The sequence below is a fragment of the Somniosus microcephalus genome, unplaced genomic scaffold (assembly GCF_052327205.1).
Source record: "Somniosus microcephalus isolate GS21.2 unplaced genomic scaffold, FLI_Smic_1.0 unresolved_chr7, whole genome shotgun sequence".
Lineage (NCBI taxonomy): Eukaryota > Metazoa > Chordata > Chondrichthyes > Squaliformes > Somniosidae > Somniosus > Somniosus microcephalus.
The window spans coordinates 3370882-3387252 of NW_028225185.1; the positions used below are offsets into that span (position 1 = coordinate 3370882).

At 56.7% G+C, this 16371-nt stretch overlaps 1 protein-coding gene across 6 annotated transcripts in view; it reads left to right on the forward strand.

Annotated features, from left to right (window-relative positions):
- The first annotated feature begins 502 nt into the window (after positions 1–502).
- fdps (farnesyl diphosphate synthase (farnesyl pyrophosphate synthetase, dimethylallyltranstransferase, geranyltranstransferase)) overlaps positions 503–16371 on the forward strand; it is a 33327-nt gene continuing 17458 nt past the window's right edge. The window contains exons 1-4 of one of the 6 annotated variants that reach the window (XM_085978475.1): positions 503–1382; positions 10106–10220; positions 11714–11862; positions 12195–12335. In XM_085978475.1, the coding sequence (XP_085834601.1) occupies positions 10124–10220; positions 11714–11862; positions 12195–12335 (387 nt within the window). In that variant the 5' untranslated portion in view covers positions 503–1382; positions 10106–10123. Of the gene's footprint in view, positions 1383–8959; positions 9504–10105; positions 10221–11713; positions 11863–12194; positions 12336–16371 lie in introns of those variants that run through there. The other 5 variants (XM_085978477.1, XM_085978480.1, XM_085978479.1 and 2 more) reach the window with 5 other exon arrangements.

Below are 16371 nucleotides of genomic sequence, written 5' to 3' on the forward strand. Positions count from 1 at the left end.
AGATGTAACTTGTCATGCCAATAAAGCGATTTGAATTGAATTGACTGTGGTGCCTCCTGTGGTTGAATACCCTGGCCCAGACGCACTCTAAGAGCGGATACACTGTCGGCCGGGCACTAGGACCCGGGGGCTGACAGCCGCTGGCCGCTCCGGAGGCCCCGCCCCTCCGCCTCATGTGACGTCACATTGCCAGCCACGCCCCCTTTCGAACCGTCCCGGGCTGCCATTGGCCACTGCCGTGGGAGCACCATGCTCGTGCGATGCGCCCGACCAATAAGAGCCCGCAGCAGTGGAAGCGGCTCCGCCCCCCGCAGCCGTGCACTCTGGGAGTTGTAGTCCAGCCGCCCGCAGCGCGCCTGCGCCGCCAGCCAAACTGGAACTACAACTCCCGGCATGCGCGAAATTTTGTTACAAGTGGCCCTCCCTTTGTTACAGTGACAGGAATTTGAGTGTTGGAGCAGGGCAGCACCCAGCGAGAGGGAGCACCCACAGAGTGAGAGCACCCAGCACGTGAGGGCACCCACAGAGTGAGAGCACCCAGCACCCAGCGAGAGGGAGCACCCAGCGAGTGAGAGCACCCAGCACCCAGCGAGAGGGAGCACCCAGAGAGTGAGGGCACCCAGCGAGAGGGAGCACCCAGAGAGTGAGGGCACCCAGCGAGAGGGAGCACCCAGCGAGTGAGGGCACCCAGCGAGAGGGAGCACCCAGAGAGTGAGGGCACCCAGCACCCAGCGAGAGGGAGCACCCAGAGAGTGAGGGCACCCAGCACCCAGCGAGAGGGAGCACCCAGAGAGTGAGGGCACCCAGCGAGAGGGAGCACCCAGCGAGAGGGAGCACCCAGAGAGAGGGAGCACCCAGCACCCAGCGAGAGGGAGCACCCAGCACCCAGCGAGAGGGAGCACCCAGAGAGTGAGGGCACCCAGCGAGAGGGAGCACCCAGCGAGAGGGAGCACCCAGCACCCAGCGAGAGGGAGCACCCAGAGAGTGAGGGCACCCAGCGAGAGGGGGCACCCAGCGAGAGGGAGCACCCAGCGAGAGGGAGCACCCAGCACCCAGCGAGAGGGAGCACCCAGAGAGTGAGGGCACCCAGCACCCAGCGAGAGGGAGCACCCAGAGAGAGAGGGCACCCAGCACCCAGCGAGAGGGAGCACCCAGAGAGTGAAGGCACCCAGAGAGTGAGAGCACCCAGCGAGTGAGGGCACCCAGCACCCAGAGAGTGAGAGCACCCAGCGAGTGAGGGCACCCAGAGAGTGAGAGCACCCAGCGAGTGAGGGCACCCAGCACCCAAAGAGTGGGAGCACCCAGACTGTAGCAACAAGCTCATTCCTTCCTCTGTGCAGCAACCACCCCCTCCAGCCCAGAGGCTCAGCATCCCAGTCAAGGTGGGTCATTTTATTTATTTATTTTTTCTGCATCTCTTAGTTGGCAATTAATAATGATTATAATCCATTGCTACACATTTGGGGCTGGGTGTCCTGGGCTGGGAAAGGGGAGGAATCAGCCAGGGCGGGGCGCGGGGGGATCCTGCTCCCATGTGTGTGCAGGGTGGCTGTGATGTTCCCACAGTCGAATAGGCAGCTGCTGATTGTTTGAAGCCACACTGCAGGCAGCTGGCGCCTTTGGAGGCCCCAAAACCACCCCCCCTCCTCTGCCCCAGCGTCAGTCACTGCTTTCAGGAATGGAAGCCTCTTAGCACTGTCCTAACACGCTGGCTGAATGTTTGGACCGAGCTGTGATTTACGGTGGGAACAGACTGATTTGGTGCAGCAAGCAATAAGGAAGGCAAATGGCATGTTGGCCTTTATTTCAAGGGGGTTGGAGTATAAGAGTAAGGAAGTCTTGCTGCAATTGTACAGGGCCTTGGTGAGACCACACCTGGAGTACTGGGCACAGTTCTAGTGGTCTCATCTGAGGAAGGAGAGACTTGCCTTGGAGGTGGTACAACGAAGGTTCACTACTCCATGGCCTCCTCGACCCCCTTCCCTATCTCTGTAACCTCCTCCAGCCCCTACACCCCTCCCTATCTCTGTAACCCTCTCCAGCCCCGACACCCCTCCCTATCTTTGAACCTCCTCCAGCCCTACACCCCTCCCTATCTCTGTAACCCCCTCCAGCCCCTACACCCCTCCCTATCTCTGTAACCCCCTCCAGCCCCTACACCCCTCCCTATCTCTGTAACCCCCTCCAGCCCCTACACCCCTCCCTATCTCTGTAACCCCCTCCAGCCCCTACACCCCTCCCTATCTCTGTAACCCCCTCCAGCCCCTACACCCCTCCCTATCTCTGTAACCCCCTCCAGCCCCTACACCCCTCCCTATCTCTGTAACCCCCTCCAGCCCCTACACCCCTCCCTATCTCTGTAACCTCCTCCAGCCCTACACCCCTCCCTATCTCTGTAACCTCCTCCAGCCCTACACCCCTCCCCATCTCTGTAACCTCCTCCAGCCCTACACCCCTCCCTATCTCTGTAACCCCCTCCAGCCCCTACACCCCTCCCTATCTCTGTAACCTCCTCCAGCCCTACACCCCTCCCTATCTCTGTAACCCCCTCCAGCCCCTACACCCCTCCCTATCTCTGTAACCTCCTCCAGCCCTACACCCCTCCCTATCTCTGTAACCCCCTCCAGCCCCCTACACCCCTCCCTATCTCTGTAACCCCCTCCAGCCCCTACACCCCTCCCTATCTCTGTAACCTCCTCCAGCCCTACACCCCTCCCCATCTCTGTAACCTCCTCCAGCCCCGACACCCCTCCCCATCTCTGTAACTTCCTCCAGCCCCCACAACCCTCCCTATCTCTGTAACTTCCTCCAGCCCTACACCCCTCCCCATCTCTGTAACCTCCTCCAGCCCTACACCCCTCCCCATCTCTGTAACCTCCTCCAGCCCTACACCCCTCCCTATCTCTGTAACCTCCTCCAGCCCCTACACCCCTCCCCATCTCTGTAACTTCCTCCAGCCCCTACACCCCTCCCCATCTCTGTAACTTCCTCCAGCCCCTACACCCCTCCCCATCTCTGTAACTTCCTCCAGCCCCTACACCCCTCCCCATCTCTGTAACTTCCTCCAGCCCCTACACCCCTCCCCATCTCTGTAACCCCCTCCAGCCCTACACCCCTCCCTATCTCTGTAACCCCCTCCAGCCCCTACACCCCTCCCTATCTCTGTAACCCCCTCCAGCCCCTACACCCCTCCCTATCTCTGTAACCTCCTCCAGCCCTACACCCCTCCCTATCTCTGTAACCTCCTCCAGCCCTACACCCCTCCCTATCTCTGTAACCCCCTCCAGCCCCTACACCCCTCCCTATCTCTGTAACCTCCTCCAGCCCTACACCCCTCCCTATCTCGGTAACCTCCTCCAGCCCTACACCCCTCCCTATCTCTGTAACCTCCTCCAGCCCCTACACCCCTCCCTATCTCTGTAACCTCCTCCAGCCCTACACCCCTCCCTATCTCTGTAACCTCCTCCAGCCCCTACACCCCTCCCTATCTCTGTAACCTCCTCCAGCCCCTACACCCCTCCCTATCTCTGTAACCTCCTCCAGCCCTACACCCCTTCCTATCTCTGTAACCTCCTCCAGCCCTACACCCCTCCCTATCTCTGTAACCTCCTCCAGCCCCTACACCCCTCCCTATCTCTGTAACCTCCTCCAGCCCTACACCGCTCCCTATCTGTGTAACCCCCTCCAGCCCTACACCCCTCCCTATCTCTGTAACCCCCTCCAGCCCCCTACACTCCTCCCTATCTCTGTAACCCCCTCCAGCCCCTACACCCCTCCCTATCTCTGTAACCTCCTCCAGCCCTACACCCCTTCCTATCTCTGTAACCTCCTCCAGCCCTACACCCCTCCCTATCTCTGTAACATCCTCCAGCCCAACACCCCTCCCTATCTCTGTAACCTCCTCCAGCCCTACACCCCTCCCTATCTCTGTAACCCCTCCAGCCCTACACCCCTCCCTATCTCTGTAACCCCCTCCAGCCGTACACCCCTCCCTATCTCTGTAACCTCCTCCAGCCCAACACCCCTCCCTATCTCTGTAACCTCCTCCAGCCCCTACACCCCTCCCTATCACTGTAACCACCTCCAGCCCTACACCCCTCCCTATCTCTGTAATCTCCTCCAGCCCTACACCCCTCCCTATCTCTGTAACCTCCTCCAGCCCTACACCCCTCCCTATCTCTGTAACCTCCTCCAGCCCTACACCCCTCCCTATCTCTGTAACCTCCTCCAGCCCCTACACCCCTCCCTATCTCTGTAACCTCCTCCAGCCCCTACACCCCTCCCTATCTCTGTAACCCCCTCCAGCCCCTACACCCCTCCAGCCCCTACACCCCTCCCTATCTCTGTAACCCCCTCCAGCCCCTACACCCCTCCCTATCTCTGTAACCCCCTCCAGCCCCTACACCCCTCCCTATCTCTGTAACCCCCTCCAGCCCCTACACCCCTCCCTATCTCTGTAACCCCCTCCAGCCCCTACACCCCTCCCTATCTCTGTAACCCCCTCCAGCCCCTACACCCCTCCCTATCTCTGTAACCCCCTCCAGCCCTACACCCCTCCCTATCTCTGTAACCTCCTCCAGCCCTACACCCCTCCCCATCTCTGTAACTTCCTCCAGCCCCTACACCCCTCCCTATCTCTGTAACTTCCTCCAGCACCTACACCCCTCCCTATCTCTGTAATCTCCTCCAGCCCTACACCCCTCCCTATCTCTGTAACCTCCTCCAGCCCCTACACCCCTCCCTATCTCTGTAACCTCCTCCAGCCCTACACCCCTCCCTATCTCTGTAACCTCCTCCAGCCCTACACCCCTCCCTATCTCTGTAACCCCCTCCAGCCCCGACACCCCTCCCTATCTCTGTAACCCCCTCCAGCCCCGACACCCCTCCCTATCTCTGTAGCCCCCTCCAGCCCCTACACCCCTCCCTATCTCTGTAACCTCCTCCAGCCCTACACCCCTCCCCATCTCTGTAACCCTCTCCAGCCCTACACCCCTCCCTATCTCTGTAACCTCCTCCAGCCCTACACCCCTCCCTATCTCTGTAACCTCCTCCAGCCCTACACCCCTCCCTATCTCTGTAACCTCCTCCAACCCTACACCCCTCCCTATCTCTGTAACCTCCTCCAGCCCTACACCCCTCCCTATCTCTGTAACCTCCTCCAGCCCCTACACCCCTCCCTATCTCTGTAACCTCCTCCAGCCCTACACCCCTCCCTATCTCTGTAACCTCCTCCAGCCCCTACACCCCTCCCTATCTCTGTAACCTCCTCCAGCCCTACACCCCTTCCTATCTCTGTAACCTCCTCCAGCCCTACACCCCTCCCTATCTCTGTAACCTCCTCCAGCCCCTACACCCCTCCCTATCTCTGTAACCTCCTCCAGCCCTACACCGCTCCCTATCTGTGTAACCCCCTCCAGCCCTACACCCCTCCCTATCTCTGTAACCCCCTCCAGCCCCCTACACTCCTCCCTATCTCTGTAACCCCCTCCAGCCCCTACACCCCTCCCTATCTCTGTAACCTCCTCCAGCCCTACACCCCTTCCTATCTCTGTAACCTCCTCCAGCCCTACACCCCTCCCTATCTCTGTAACATCCTCCAGCCCTACACCCCTCCCTATCTCTGTAACCCCCTCCAGCCGTACACCCCTCCCTATCTCTGTAACCTCCTCCAGCCCTACACCCCTCCCTATCTCTGTAACCTCCTCCAGCCCTACACCCCTCCCTATCTCTGTAACCTCCTCCAGCCCCTACACCCCTCCCTATCTCTGTAACCTCCTCCAGCCCCTACACCCCTCTCTATCTCTGTAACCTCCTCCAGCCCTACACCCCTCCCTATCTCTGTAACCCCCTCCAGCCCCTACACCCCTCCCTATCTCTGTAACTTCCTCCAGCCCTACACCCCTCCCTATCTCTGTAACCCCCTCCAGCCCCTACACCCCTCCCCATCTCTGTAACCCCCTCCAGCCCCTACACCCCTCCCCATCTCTGTAACCTCCTCCAGCCCCTACACCCCTCCCTATCTCTGTAACCTCCAGCCCTACACCCCTCCCTATCACTGTAACCACCTCCAGCCCGACACCCCTCCCTATCTCTGTAACCTCCTCCAGCCCCTACACCCCTCCCTATCACTGTAACCTCCTCCAGCCCCTACACCCCTCCCTATCACTGTAACCACCTCCAGCCCTACACCCCTCCCTATCTCTGTAATCTCCTCCAGCCCCTACACCCCTCCCTATCTCTGTAACCTCCTCCAGCCCCTACACCCCTCCCTATCTCTGTAACCCCCTCCAGCCCCTACACCCCTCCCTATCTCTGTAACCCCCTCCAGCCCGACACCCCTCCCTATCTCTGTAACCTCCTCCAGCCCCTACACCCCTCCCTATCTCTGTAACCTCCTCCAGCCCTACACCCCTCCCTGTCTCTGTAACCACCTCCAGCCCTGCACCCCTCCCTATCTCTGTAACCACCTCCAGCCCCCTACACCCCTCCCTATCTATGTAACCTCCTCCAGCCCCTACACCCCTCCCTATCTCTGTAACCTCCTCCAGCCCTACACCCCTCCCCATCTCTGTAACCTCCTCCAGCCCCCTCCCCATCTCTGTAACCTCCTCCAGCCCCCTCCCCCCCTCCCCATCTCTGTAACCCCCTCCAGCCCCCTCCCCCCCTCCCCATCTCTGTAACCCCCTCCAGCCCCCTCCCCCCCTCCCCATCTCTGTAACCCCCTCCAGCCCCCTCCCCCCCTCCCCATCTCTGTAACCCCCTCCAGCCCCCTCCCCCCCTCCCCATCTCTGTAACCCCCTCCAGCCCCTACACTCCTCCCTATCTCTGTAACCTCCTCCAGCCCCTACACCCCTCCCTATCTCTGTAACATCCTCCAGCCCCTACACCCCTCCCTATCTCTGTAACCACCTCCAGCCCCTACACCCCTCCCTATCTCTGTAACCACCTCCAGCCCCCTCCACCCCTCCCTATCTCTGTAACCTCCTCCAGCCCTACACCCCTCCCGATCTCTGTAACCCCCTCCAGCCCCTACACCCCTCCCTATCTCTGTAAGCCCCTCCAGCCCCTACACCCCTCCCTATCTCTGTAACTTCCTCCAGCCCTACACCCCTCCCTATCTCTGTAACCTCCTCCAGCCCTACACCCCTCCCTATCTCTGTAAACTCCTCCAGCCCCTGCACCCCTCCCTATCTCTGTAACCTCCTCCAGCCCCTACACCCCTCCCTATCTCTGTAACCTCCTCCAGCCCCTACACCCCTCCCTATCTCTGTAACCTCCTCCAGCCCTACACCCCTCCCCATCTCTGTAACCTCCTCCAGCCCCGACACCCCTCCCCATCTCTGTAACCTCCTCCAGCCCCTACACCCCTCCCTATCTCTGTAACCTCCTCCAGCCCTACACCCCTCCCTATCTCTGTAACTTCCTCCAGCCCTACACCCCTCCCTATCTCTGTAACTTCCTCCAGCCCTACACGCCTCCCTATCTCTGTAGCCACCTCCAGCCCTACACCCCTCCCCATCTCTGTAACCTCCTCCAGCCCCTACACCCCTCCCCATCTCTGTAACCTCCTCCAGCCCCTACACCCCTCCCTATCTCTGTAACCTCCTCCAGCCCTACACCCCTCCCCATCTCTGTAACCTCCTCCAGCCCCTACACCTCTCCCTATCTCTGTAATCTCCTCCAGCCCTACACCCCTCCCTATCTCTGTAACCTCCTCCAGCCCCTACACCCCTCCCTATCTCTGTAACCCCCCTCCAGCCCCTGCACCCCTCCCTATCTCTGTAACCTCCTCCGGCCCTACACCCCTCCCTATCTCTGTAACCCCCTCCAGCCCCTACACCCCTCCCTATCTCTGTAACCCCCTACACCCCTCCCTATCTCTGTAACCCCCTCCAGCCCCTACACCCCTCCCCATCTCCGAAACCCCCTCCAGCCCCTACACCCCTCCCTATCTCTGTAACCTCCTCCAGCCCTACACCCCTCCCCATCTCTGTAACCTCCTCCAGCCCCGACACCCCTCCCCATCTCTGTAACCTCCTCCAGCCCCTACACCCCTCCCTATCTCTGTAACCTCCTCCAGCCCTACACCCCTCCCTATCTCTGTAACTTCCTCCAGCCCTACACCCCTCCCTATCTCTGTAACTTCCTCCAGCCCTACACCCCTCCCTATCTCTGTAACCTCCTCCAGCCCCTACACCCCTCCCTATCTCTGTAACCTCCTCCAGCCCTACACCCCTCCCCATCTCTGTAACCTCCTCCAGCCCCTACACCTCTCCCTATCTCTGTAATCTCCTCCAGCCCTACACCCCTCCCTATCTCTGTAACCTCCTCCAGCCCCTACACCCCTCCCTATCTCTAACCTCCTCCAGCCCTACACCCCTCCCTATCCCTGTAACCCCCTCCAGCCCTACACCTCTCCCTATCCCTGTAACCCCCTCCAGCCCTACACCTCTCCCTATCTCTGTAATCTCCTCCAGCCCTACACCCCTCCCTATCTCTGTAACCTCCTCCAGCCCCTACACCCCTCCCTATCTCTGTAACCCCCCTCCAGCCCCTACACCCCTCCCTATCTCTGTAACCTCCTCCGGCCCTACACCCCTCCCTATCTCTGTAACCCCCTCCAGCCCCTACACCCCTCCCTATCTCTGTAACCCCCTCCAGCCCCTACACCCCTCCCCATCTCCGAAACCCCCTCCAGCCCCTACACCCCTCCCCATCTCCGAAACCCCCTCCAGCCCCTACACCCCTCCCCATCTCCGAAACCCCCTCCAGCCCCTACACCCCTCCCTATCTCTGTAACCTCCTCCGGCCCTACACCCCTCTCTATCTCTGTAACCTCCTCCAGCCCCTACACCTCTCCCCATCTCTGTAACCCCCCTCCAGCCCCTACACCCCTCCCTATCTCTGTAACCTCCTCCGGCCCTACACCCCTCCCTATCTCTGTAACCCCCTCCAGCCCTACACCTCTCCCCATCTCTGTAACCCCCTCCAGCCCCTACACCCCTCCCTATCTCTCTAACCTCCTCCAGCCCCTACACCCCTCCCTATCTCTAACCTCCTCCAGCCCCACACCCCTCCCTATCTCTGTAACCTCCTCCAGCCCTGCAACCCTCCCTATCTCTGTAACCCCCTCCAGCCCTACAACCCTCCCTATCTCTGTAACCCCCTCCAGCCCTACAACCCTCCGAGATCTCTGCGCTCCTCCAATTTCGGCCTCTCACACATCCCCCGATTTCCATCGCTCCACCATTGGCGGCCGTGCCTTCAGCCGCCTGGGCCCCGAGCTCTGGAATTCCCTCCCTAAACCTCTCCGCCTCTCTCTCCTCCTTTAAGACCCTCCTTAAAACCTCCCTCTGACCCAGCTTTTGGTCACCTGTCCTAATATCTCCTTATGAGGCTCGGTGTCAAATCTTTTTGTCTTAAAGTACTCCTGTGCAGCGCCTCGGGACGTTTTACTGCGTTAAAGGCGCTATATCAATACAGGTTGTACATGGATCCCTGGGGTGAGTGTTTAACCTGAGACCCCAGGGTGTGGCGTGAGGGGACCAGGGTGTGGCGTGAGGGGACCAGGGTGTGGCGTGAGGGGACCAGGGTGTGGCGTGAGGGGACCAGGGTGTGGCGTGAGGGGACCAGGGTGTGGCGTGAGGGGACCAGGGTGTGGCGTGAGGGGACCAGGGTGTGGCGTGAGGGGACCAGGGTGTGGCGTGAGGGGACCAGGGTGTGGCGTGAGGGGACCAGGGTGTGGCGTGAGGGGACCAGGGTGTGGCGTGAGGGGACCAGGGTGTGGCGTGAGGGGACCAGGGTGTGGCGTGAGGGGACCAGGGTGTGGCGTGAGGGGACCAGGGCATATTTATCCCTCGCCACATCACTAAAAACAGATGATCCGGCTCATTTATCACGTTGCTGTTTGTGGGAGCTTGCTGTGCGCCAATTGGCTGCCGCGTTTCCCACATTACAACAGTGACCACACTTCAAAAAAAAGTACTTCATTGGCTGTGAAGGGCTTCGGGACGTCCGGTGGTCGTGAACGGCGCCGGAGAGATGCGCGGTCTTTTATTTTGTGCTGATGGCGCTATTTCAATGCAGGTTCTTGTTGTTGTTGTAGCGCCAGTCCCGTGATGCCATGTACCGCCAGCTCTTCCGCCACCGTGCCGCGTTGTTAGCCCGCCGCCAGCGCCGCTCCAGCCCTGCCGTGCCGCGGGCGCTCGCCGGGAGTCACGGTAAGCTGTCTCAGGCTGTCGGCCAATCCTGGGTTGATGGTGCGTCGGCAGGTGGCGAGCGGGCGAGGTTCGGTTGCGCCCCCGGCATTGCGAAGAGAGAGACTCGCGTTTCTCCAGCGCCTTTCACCACCCTCAGGACCTCCCACAGCGCTTTACAGCCAATGAAGTACTTTTGAAGTGTAGTCGCTGTTGTAGATGCAGAGTCCCAAGTCTAGTCTTTTGAGACTTTGAGGTTATACCTATCGGGGAAACATTTAACAGGGTGGGGCTCCTTTTTCTCGCCTCCAAGTCCAAAGGTTGTGGGTTCGAGTCCCACTCCAGAGACTTGAGCATAAAATCCAGGCCGACACTTCCAGTGCAGTACTGAGGGAGCGCCGCACTGTCGGAGGGGTGGTACTGAGGGAGCGCCGCACTGTCGGAGGGGCAGTACTGAGGGAGTGCCGCACTGTCGGAGGGGCGGTACTGAGGGAGCGCCGCACTGTCGGAGGGGCGGTACTGAGGGAGCGCCGCACTGTCGGAGGGGCAGTACTGAGGGAGTGCCGCACTGTCGGAGGGGCGGTACTGAGGGAGCACCGCACTGTCGGAGGGGCGGTACTGAGGGAGCGCCACACTGTCGGAGGGGCGGTACTGAGGGAGCACCGCACTGTCGGAGGGGCAGTACTGAGGGAGCGCCGCGCTGTTGGAGGGGCAGTACTGAGGGAGCACCGCACTGTCGGAGGGGCAGTACTGAGGGAGCGCCGCACTGTCGGAGGGGCGGTACTGAGGGAGCACCGCACTGTCGGAGGGGCGGTACTGAGGGAGCACCGCACTGTCGGAGGGGCAGTACTGAGGGTGAGCCGCACTGTCGGAGGGGCGGTACTGAGGGAGCGCCGCGCTGTTGGAGGGGCAGTACTGAGGGAGCGCCGCGCTGTTGGAGGGGCAGTACTGAGGGAGTGCCGCGCTGTTGGAGGGGCAGTACTGAGGGAGTGCCGCGCTGTTGGAGGGGCAGTACTGAGGGAGCGCCGTGCTGTTGGAGGGGCAGTACTGAGGGAGCGCCGCGCTGTTGGAGGGGCAGTACTGAGGGAGCGCCGCACTGTTGGAGGGGCAGTACTGAGGGAGTGCCGCGCTGTTGGAGGGGCGGTGCTGAGGGAGCGCCGCACTGTCGGAGGGGCAGTACTGAGGGAGCGCCGCACTGTATAAATGCCAGTCCTTCTTTCTCTCTGGTTGGTTGGATTAAAGATCCAAATTGGATGGGCTGGGGGTAAGTGGGTCAGTTAGTAACCGGAGCGAGGCACATTCGACCCCCAGATCAGGGACTCAATCCCAGTCACTGCTGGCGTTCTCGTTCCTGGTGGGTCATCCAGAGCTTCCCTTCCCTCCCTGGTTATGGGATGTCTTTGGTTTGCAGTGTGAGGACCTGTCGGTGCGGGTGGTGTTGAGATCCCCGTTCCCCGAGGGACTGACGCTGGTTCTGGGCTCTGACTCCCCCGACCCCTGACCCCCACCCTCTGCAGGCACCTGGACCATGAGTTTGGAGAAGAAGCCTGCGGTCAAGGCCGACGTGAGGGAGTTCGACCAGATCTTCGCGCAGGTCGTGGAGGACCTGACCCAGGAGGACCTGCACCACCCAGAGATCGGGGACGCCATCAAACGTCTGCGAGAGGTAGGGGGCTGCCCAGAGGGGAGACGACCGTCTGGAAGTGGGGGGGGGGGCCGTCTGGGGGAGGGGGGGGCGGGTAGGCCGTCTGGGGGGGAGGGGGCGACCGTCTGGGGGAGGGGGTTGGGCCGTCTGGGGGAGGGGGGTTGGAACCGTCTGGGGGAAACGACAGTCTGGGGGATTCACTCTCTGGACTGTAACCGAGGCCGCTGCTTTGTTGGGATGTGTCGACTGCAACAATGTCGCTGGTTTATGGGGATGGGCTCCGCTCTTGACGAGTCCTGTTTTAGCCGCCGGTTGTTGCTGCACTGACTGCCCTCCCTGCCCCCCCGCCCCAGGTGATTGAATACAACACTCCGGGTGGGAAGAGGAACCGGGGTCTGTCGGTGATCGCCTCGTTCCGGGAGCTGGTGAGCCCCAAGCAGCAGACGGAGGAGAACTTCAAGATGGCGCTAATCATCGGCTGGTGCGTAGAGCTGGTGAGTCTGTCCATTATATTGCTTCATTTCACAGGATTCCCAATCCCCTCCCTATCTCTCTAACCTCCTCCAGCCCTACACCCCTCCCTATCTCTGTAACCCCCTCCATCCGCTACACCCCTCCCTATCTCTGTAACCTCCTCCAGCCCTACACCCCTCCCTATCTCTGTAACCCCCTCCATCCGCTACACCCCTCCCTATCTCTGTAACCTCCTCCAGCCCCTACACCCCTCCCTATCTCTGTAACCCCCTCCAGCCCCACACCCCTCCCTATCACAATTCACAATTCAAATCGCTTTATTGGCATGATAAGTTACATCTTATGTTGCCAAAGCATCAAAATACATTTATGGTTTAGCACATAAACGCAGTTCTATTCATACAGTGTATAAACAGGTATATCCCTGAGTGTATAAATATACATTCGCATTGTTTATATATATTCTTTTCTTAGTTTACTGGTTGTCCCTCTGTTCATGGCAAGCTGTAACATAGTGTGCCGCCAGTGTTACACAGCTTCTCTCCTCTCCCAGTAGGAATGGGAGTTTTTGGTTGTCACTCAGATTTCTGAAATCAGGGCATATTTGTGAGAATTTTTGGTAGAAATTCTCCCTGATGCCCTGATATTTTCCGCAGGCTGTGAGGAAGTGCATCTCTGTCTCCACTACTCCCTGACTGCAGTGAGAGCATATCCTGTCTTCTCTTGGCAGCCTGGTCTGCCTGTGTCTGCCTTTTTCGATCGCTAGGCTATGTTCGCTAAGTCTGTACCTTGTCAAGGTTCTTCTCAGTTTGTTATCCTTTACCATGGTCAGGTAATCAGCTATGTTGTATTGTCTGTTTAGGGCCAAGTAGCAATTGAGTTTGCTTTGGGTTTTTGTTGTTTCTGCCCAATATGTCAGATATTTTTCCTTTTGCTTAGCGACGATTGTGTTGGGTCGAATTCTTTGTGTTGCCCTGTCACTGTCCTGGGGCTGGTTATCGTTAGTAGTTACTGTGGTAAACCACTGTTTGTATTCCTGTTTGTCCTGTTTGTATTCCACTGTGTACATGCCTGGACATGCCTCGGCTGACTCCTCCCACAGGTCCTAGTATAAAGGTGACTGCTCCCCAGCCCTTGTATCCTGGACCGGTCGACCACTCGAGGCAGACCTCCATTCTGTTGTTAATAAAAGCCTTTAGTTACTCTTCTAACTCTCAGTCTTTTATGAGTAATTGATAGCGCATCAGTTACTTCACTGAGTCCCAGGACTAGTTGACTGAGGGTATTCTTCTTTATGGTCAGCTCTTGGCATTTCAGGGCGTCGTAGTGATAGCATTGGGGGTTGCTCATTTGTAGGTGATTCCAAAATTTGGTGGCTCTTTTTTGGATAGTGATTATTAATGGATATTGGCCTAGTTCCGCCCTGCATGCATTGTTTACTGTTTTCCTTTGAGTCCGGAGGATACTTTTACAGAATTCTGCATGTAGGATCTCAATTGGGTGTTTGTCCCATTTTGCAAATTCTTGTTGAGTTAGCGGTCCCCATACCTCACTGCCATAGAGTGCAATTGGTTCAATTACTGATTTGAAAATTTTGAGCCAAATGCTAATTGGGATTTCTATTTGGATTGATTTTTTGATGGCATAGAAAGCCCTTCTTGCTTTCTCTTTCAGTTCATTCACAGCCAGTTTGAAGTTTCCCGTAGAACTGATTTTTAAGCCCAAGTATGTGTAGTTAGTGGTTTGTTCAATTTTGGTTGTTCCTACTGTGAAATTTATTTTGGGTCCCTGATGTTTGGATCTTTGCTGGAACACAAGGACTTTGGTTTTTTGGGGATTTATTGTCAGGGCCCAAGTCTGGCAGTACAACTCCAGCAGGTCCAGGTTCTGCTGTAGCCCCTCTTTAGTTGGTGACAGCAGAACCAGGTCGTCTGCATAGAGGAGGAATTTAACCTTGGATTCATATAGGGTGAGGCCGGGTGCTGTAGATTGTTCAAGTAGTTTTGCCAATCCATTTATGTAAATATTAAAGAGTGTCGGTGAGATTGGCGAGCCCTGCGTCACCCCCCGCCCCTGTGGGAAGTATTTTGTTTGTTTGTCTCCAATTTTAACTGCACATTTGTTGTTTGTATACATTGATTTAATTACATCATATGTTTTCCCTCCTACCCCGCTTTCGATAAGTTTCAGGAATAAACCGTCATGCCAGATGGAGTCGAAAGCCTTCTGGAAATCTACAAAGCATGCGTAGATTTTGCTTTTGTTATGGTGAACGTGTTTGTCAATTAGGGTCTGTAGGGTGAAGATATGATCGGATGTTCTATAGTTTGGCAGGAATCCAATTTGGCTTTTACTCAAGACATTGTGCTCCTCAAGGAAGTTTATAAGTCTTTTGTTTATGATGCTACAGAATACCTTCCCCAGGTTACTGTTTACACAGATGCCTCGATAGTTGTTTGGGTCGATTTTGTCCCCACTTTTGTATATGGGCGTTATGAGTCCTTTGTTCCAGATATCAGGGAAATAACCGACACTCAGAACCAAGTTGAAGAGTTTTAGGATAGCCAGTTTCATTTTGTTGTCTGTGTGTTTAATCATCTCGTTTAGTATGCCGTCTGTCCCGCAGGCTTTTCTTGGTCGCAGGTCCTTGAGTTTTTCAAGAAGTTCTTTTTCTGTTATTATGGCGTCCAGCGGGTTTTGGTTATCTTTTATGGCCATTTCTAGCTTTTCCAGTTTTTTGCATATTTGGTGTTGCTCTGGTCTTAGTGTGTTTTTCTGGTATAATTTTTCAAAGTGGTTTACCCATGTGTCCCCATTTTGAATGGCCAAATCGTCGTGTTGTTTTTTGTGTAGTGTTTTCAAGTTTTCCCAGAAACAATTGGAATCAATGGATTCCTCCATGGAGCTGAGTGTATTCTTAATATATTGCTCTTTTTTGGTTCTGAGTGTGTTTCTGTATTGTGTTAGTGTCTGACAATAAGTAAGGCGTAGTTCCTCGTTTTCTGGATGTCTGTGTTTTTGGTTTGATATTTTTCTAAGTTTTTTCCTCATGTTATGGCAATCTGGGTCAAACCATTTTTCATAGTTTTTTGTTTTGGGTTTGTTCTTGCGAGCTTTCAAGTTTGCATTTGTTGCCAAATTATCAAAAATATTGTTTAGTTTACTAACTGCCCGGTTTACGCCTTCTTTATTGTGAGTGTATATGTTATCCAGAAAGGTGTCTAAGAGAGCTTGAGTTGATGCATTGCTAATTGTTTTCTGGTATTTTTCCGTGTCGTTTTTGGCCCATCTGTACGATTTTTTGGTGTTGTACAGTTTACTGGGTTGTGTTTCTATGTTGTTTGTTTCTGTCTTTTTGAGGAACATAGTAATTTGACTGTGATCTGACAGTGTTGTTTGTGGTTTGACTGTGAATGCTCTGAAAGAGGATGGGTCTAAGTCTGTAATCATATAGTCTACTGTGCTGCAGCCAAGAGGTGAGCAATAGGTCGATCTTCCTAGGAGGTCTCCTATGAACCTACCATTGACAATGTACAGACCCAGGTTTCGACAGAGCTGTAGTAGCTGTTTTCCGTTGGTATTTGACTGCTTGTCGCGGTTATGCCTGTATGGAAGGGAAGGGATGTCAAAGTGGTTATTCCCGAAAACGTAATTGTTTCCCTGATTATTGGTGAAGTCTGGTTCTTCGCCCGTTCTTGAATTGAGGTCCCCACAGATCAACACGTTCCCCTGGGCCTGGTATTGGATATCTCTGTAACCTCCTACACCCCTCCCTATCTCTGTAACCTCCTCCAGCCCCTACACCCCTCCCCATCTCTCTAACCTCCTCCAGCCCCTACACCCCTCCCCATCTCTGTAACCTCCTCCAGCCCCGACACCCCTCCCCATCTCTGTAACACCCTCCATCCGCTACACCCCTCCCTATCTCTGTAACCTCCTCCAGCCCCTACACCCCTCCCTATCTCTCTAACCTCCTCCAGCCCCTACAATCCTCCCTATCTCTGTAACCTCCTCCAGCCCTACACCCCTCCCTATCTCTGTAACCTCCTCCAGCCC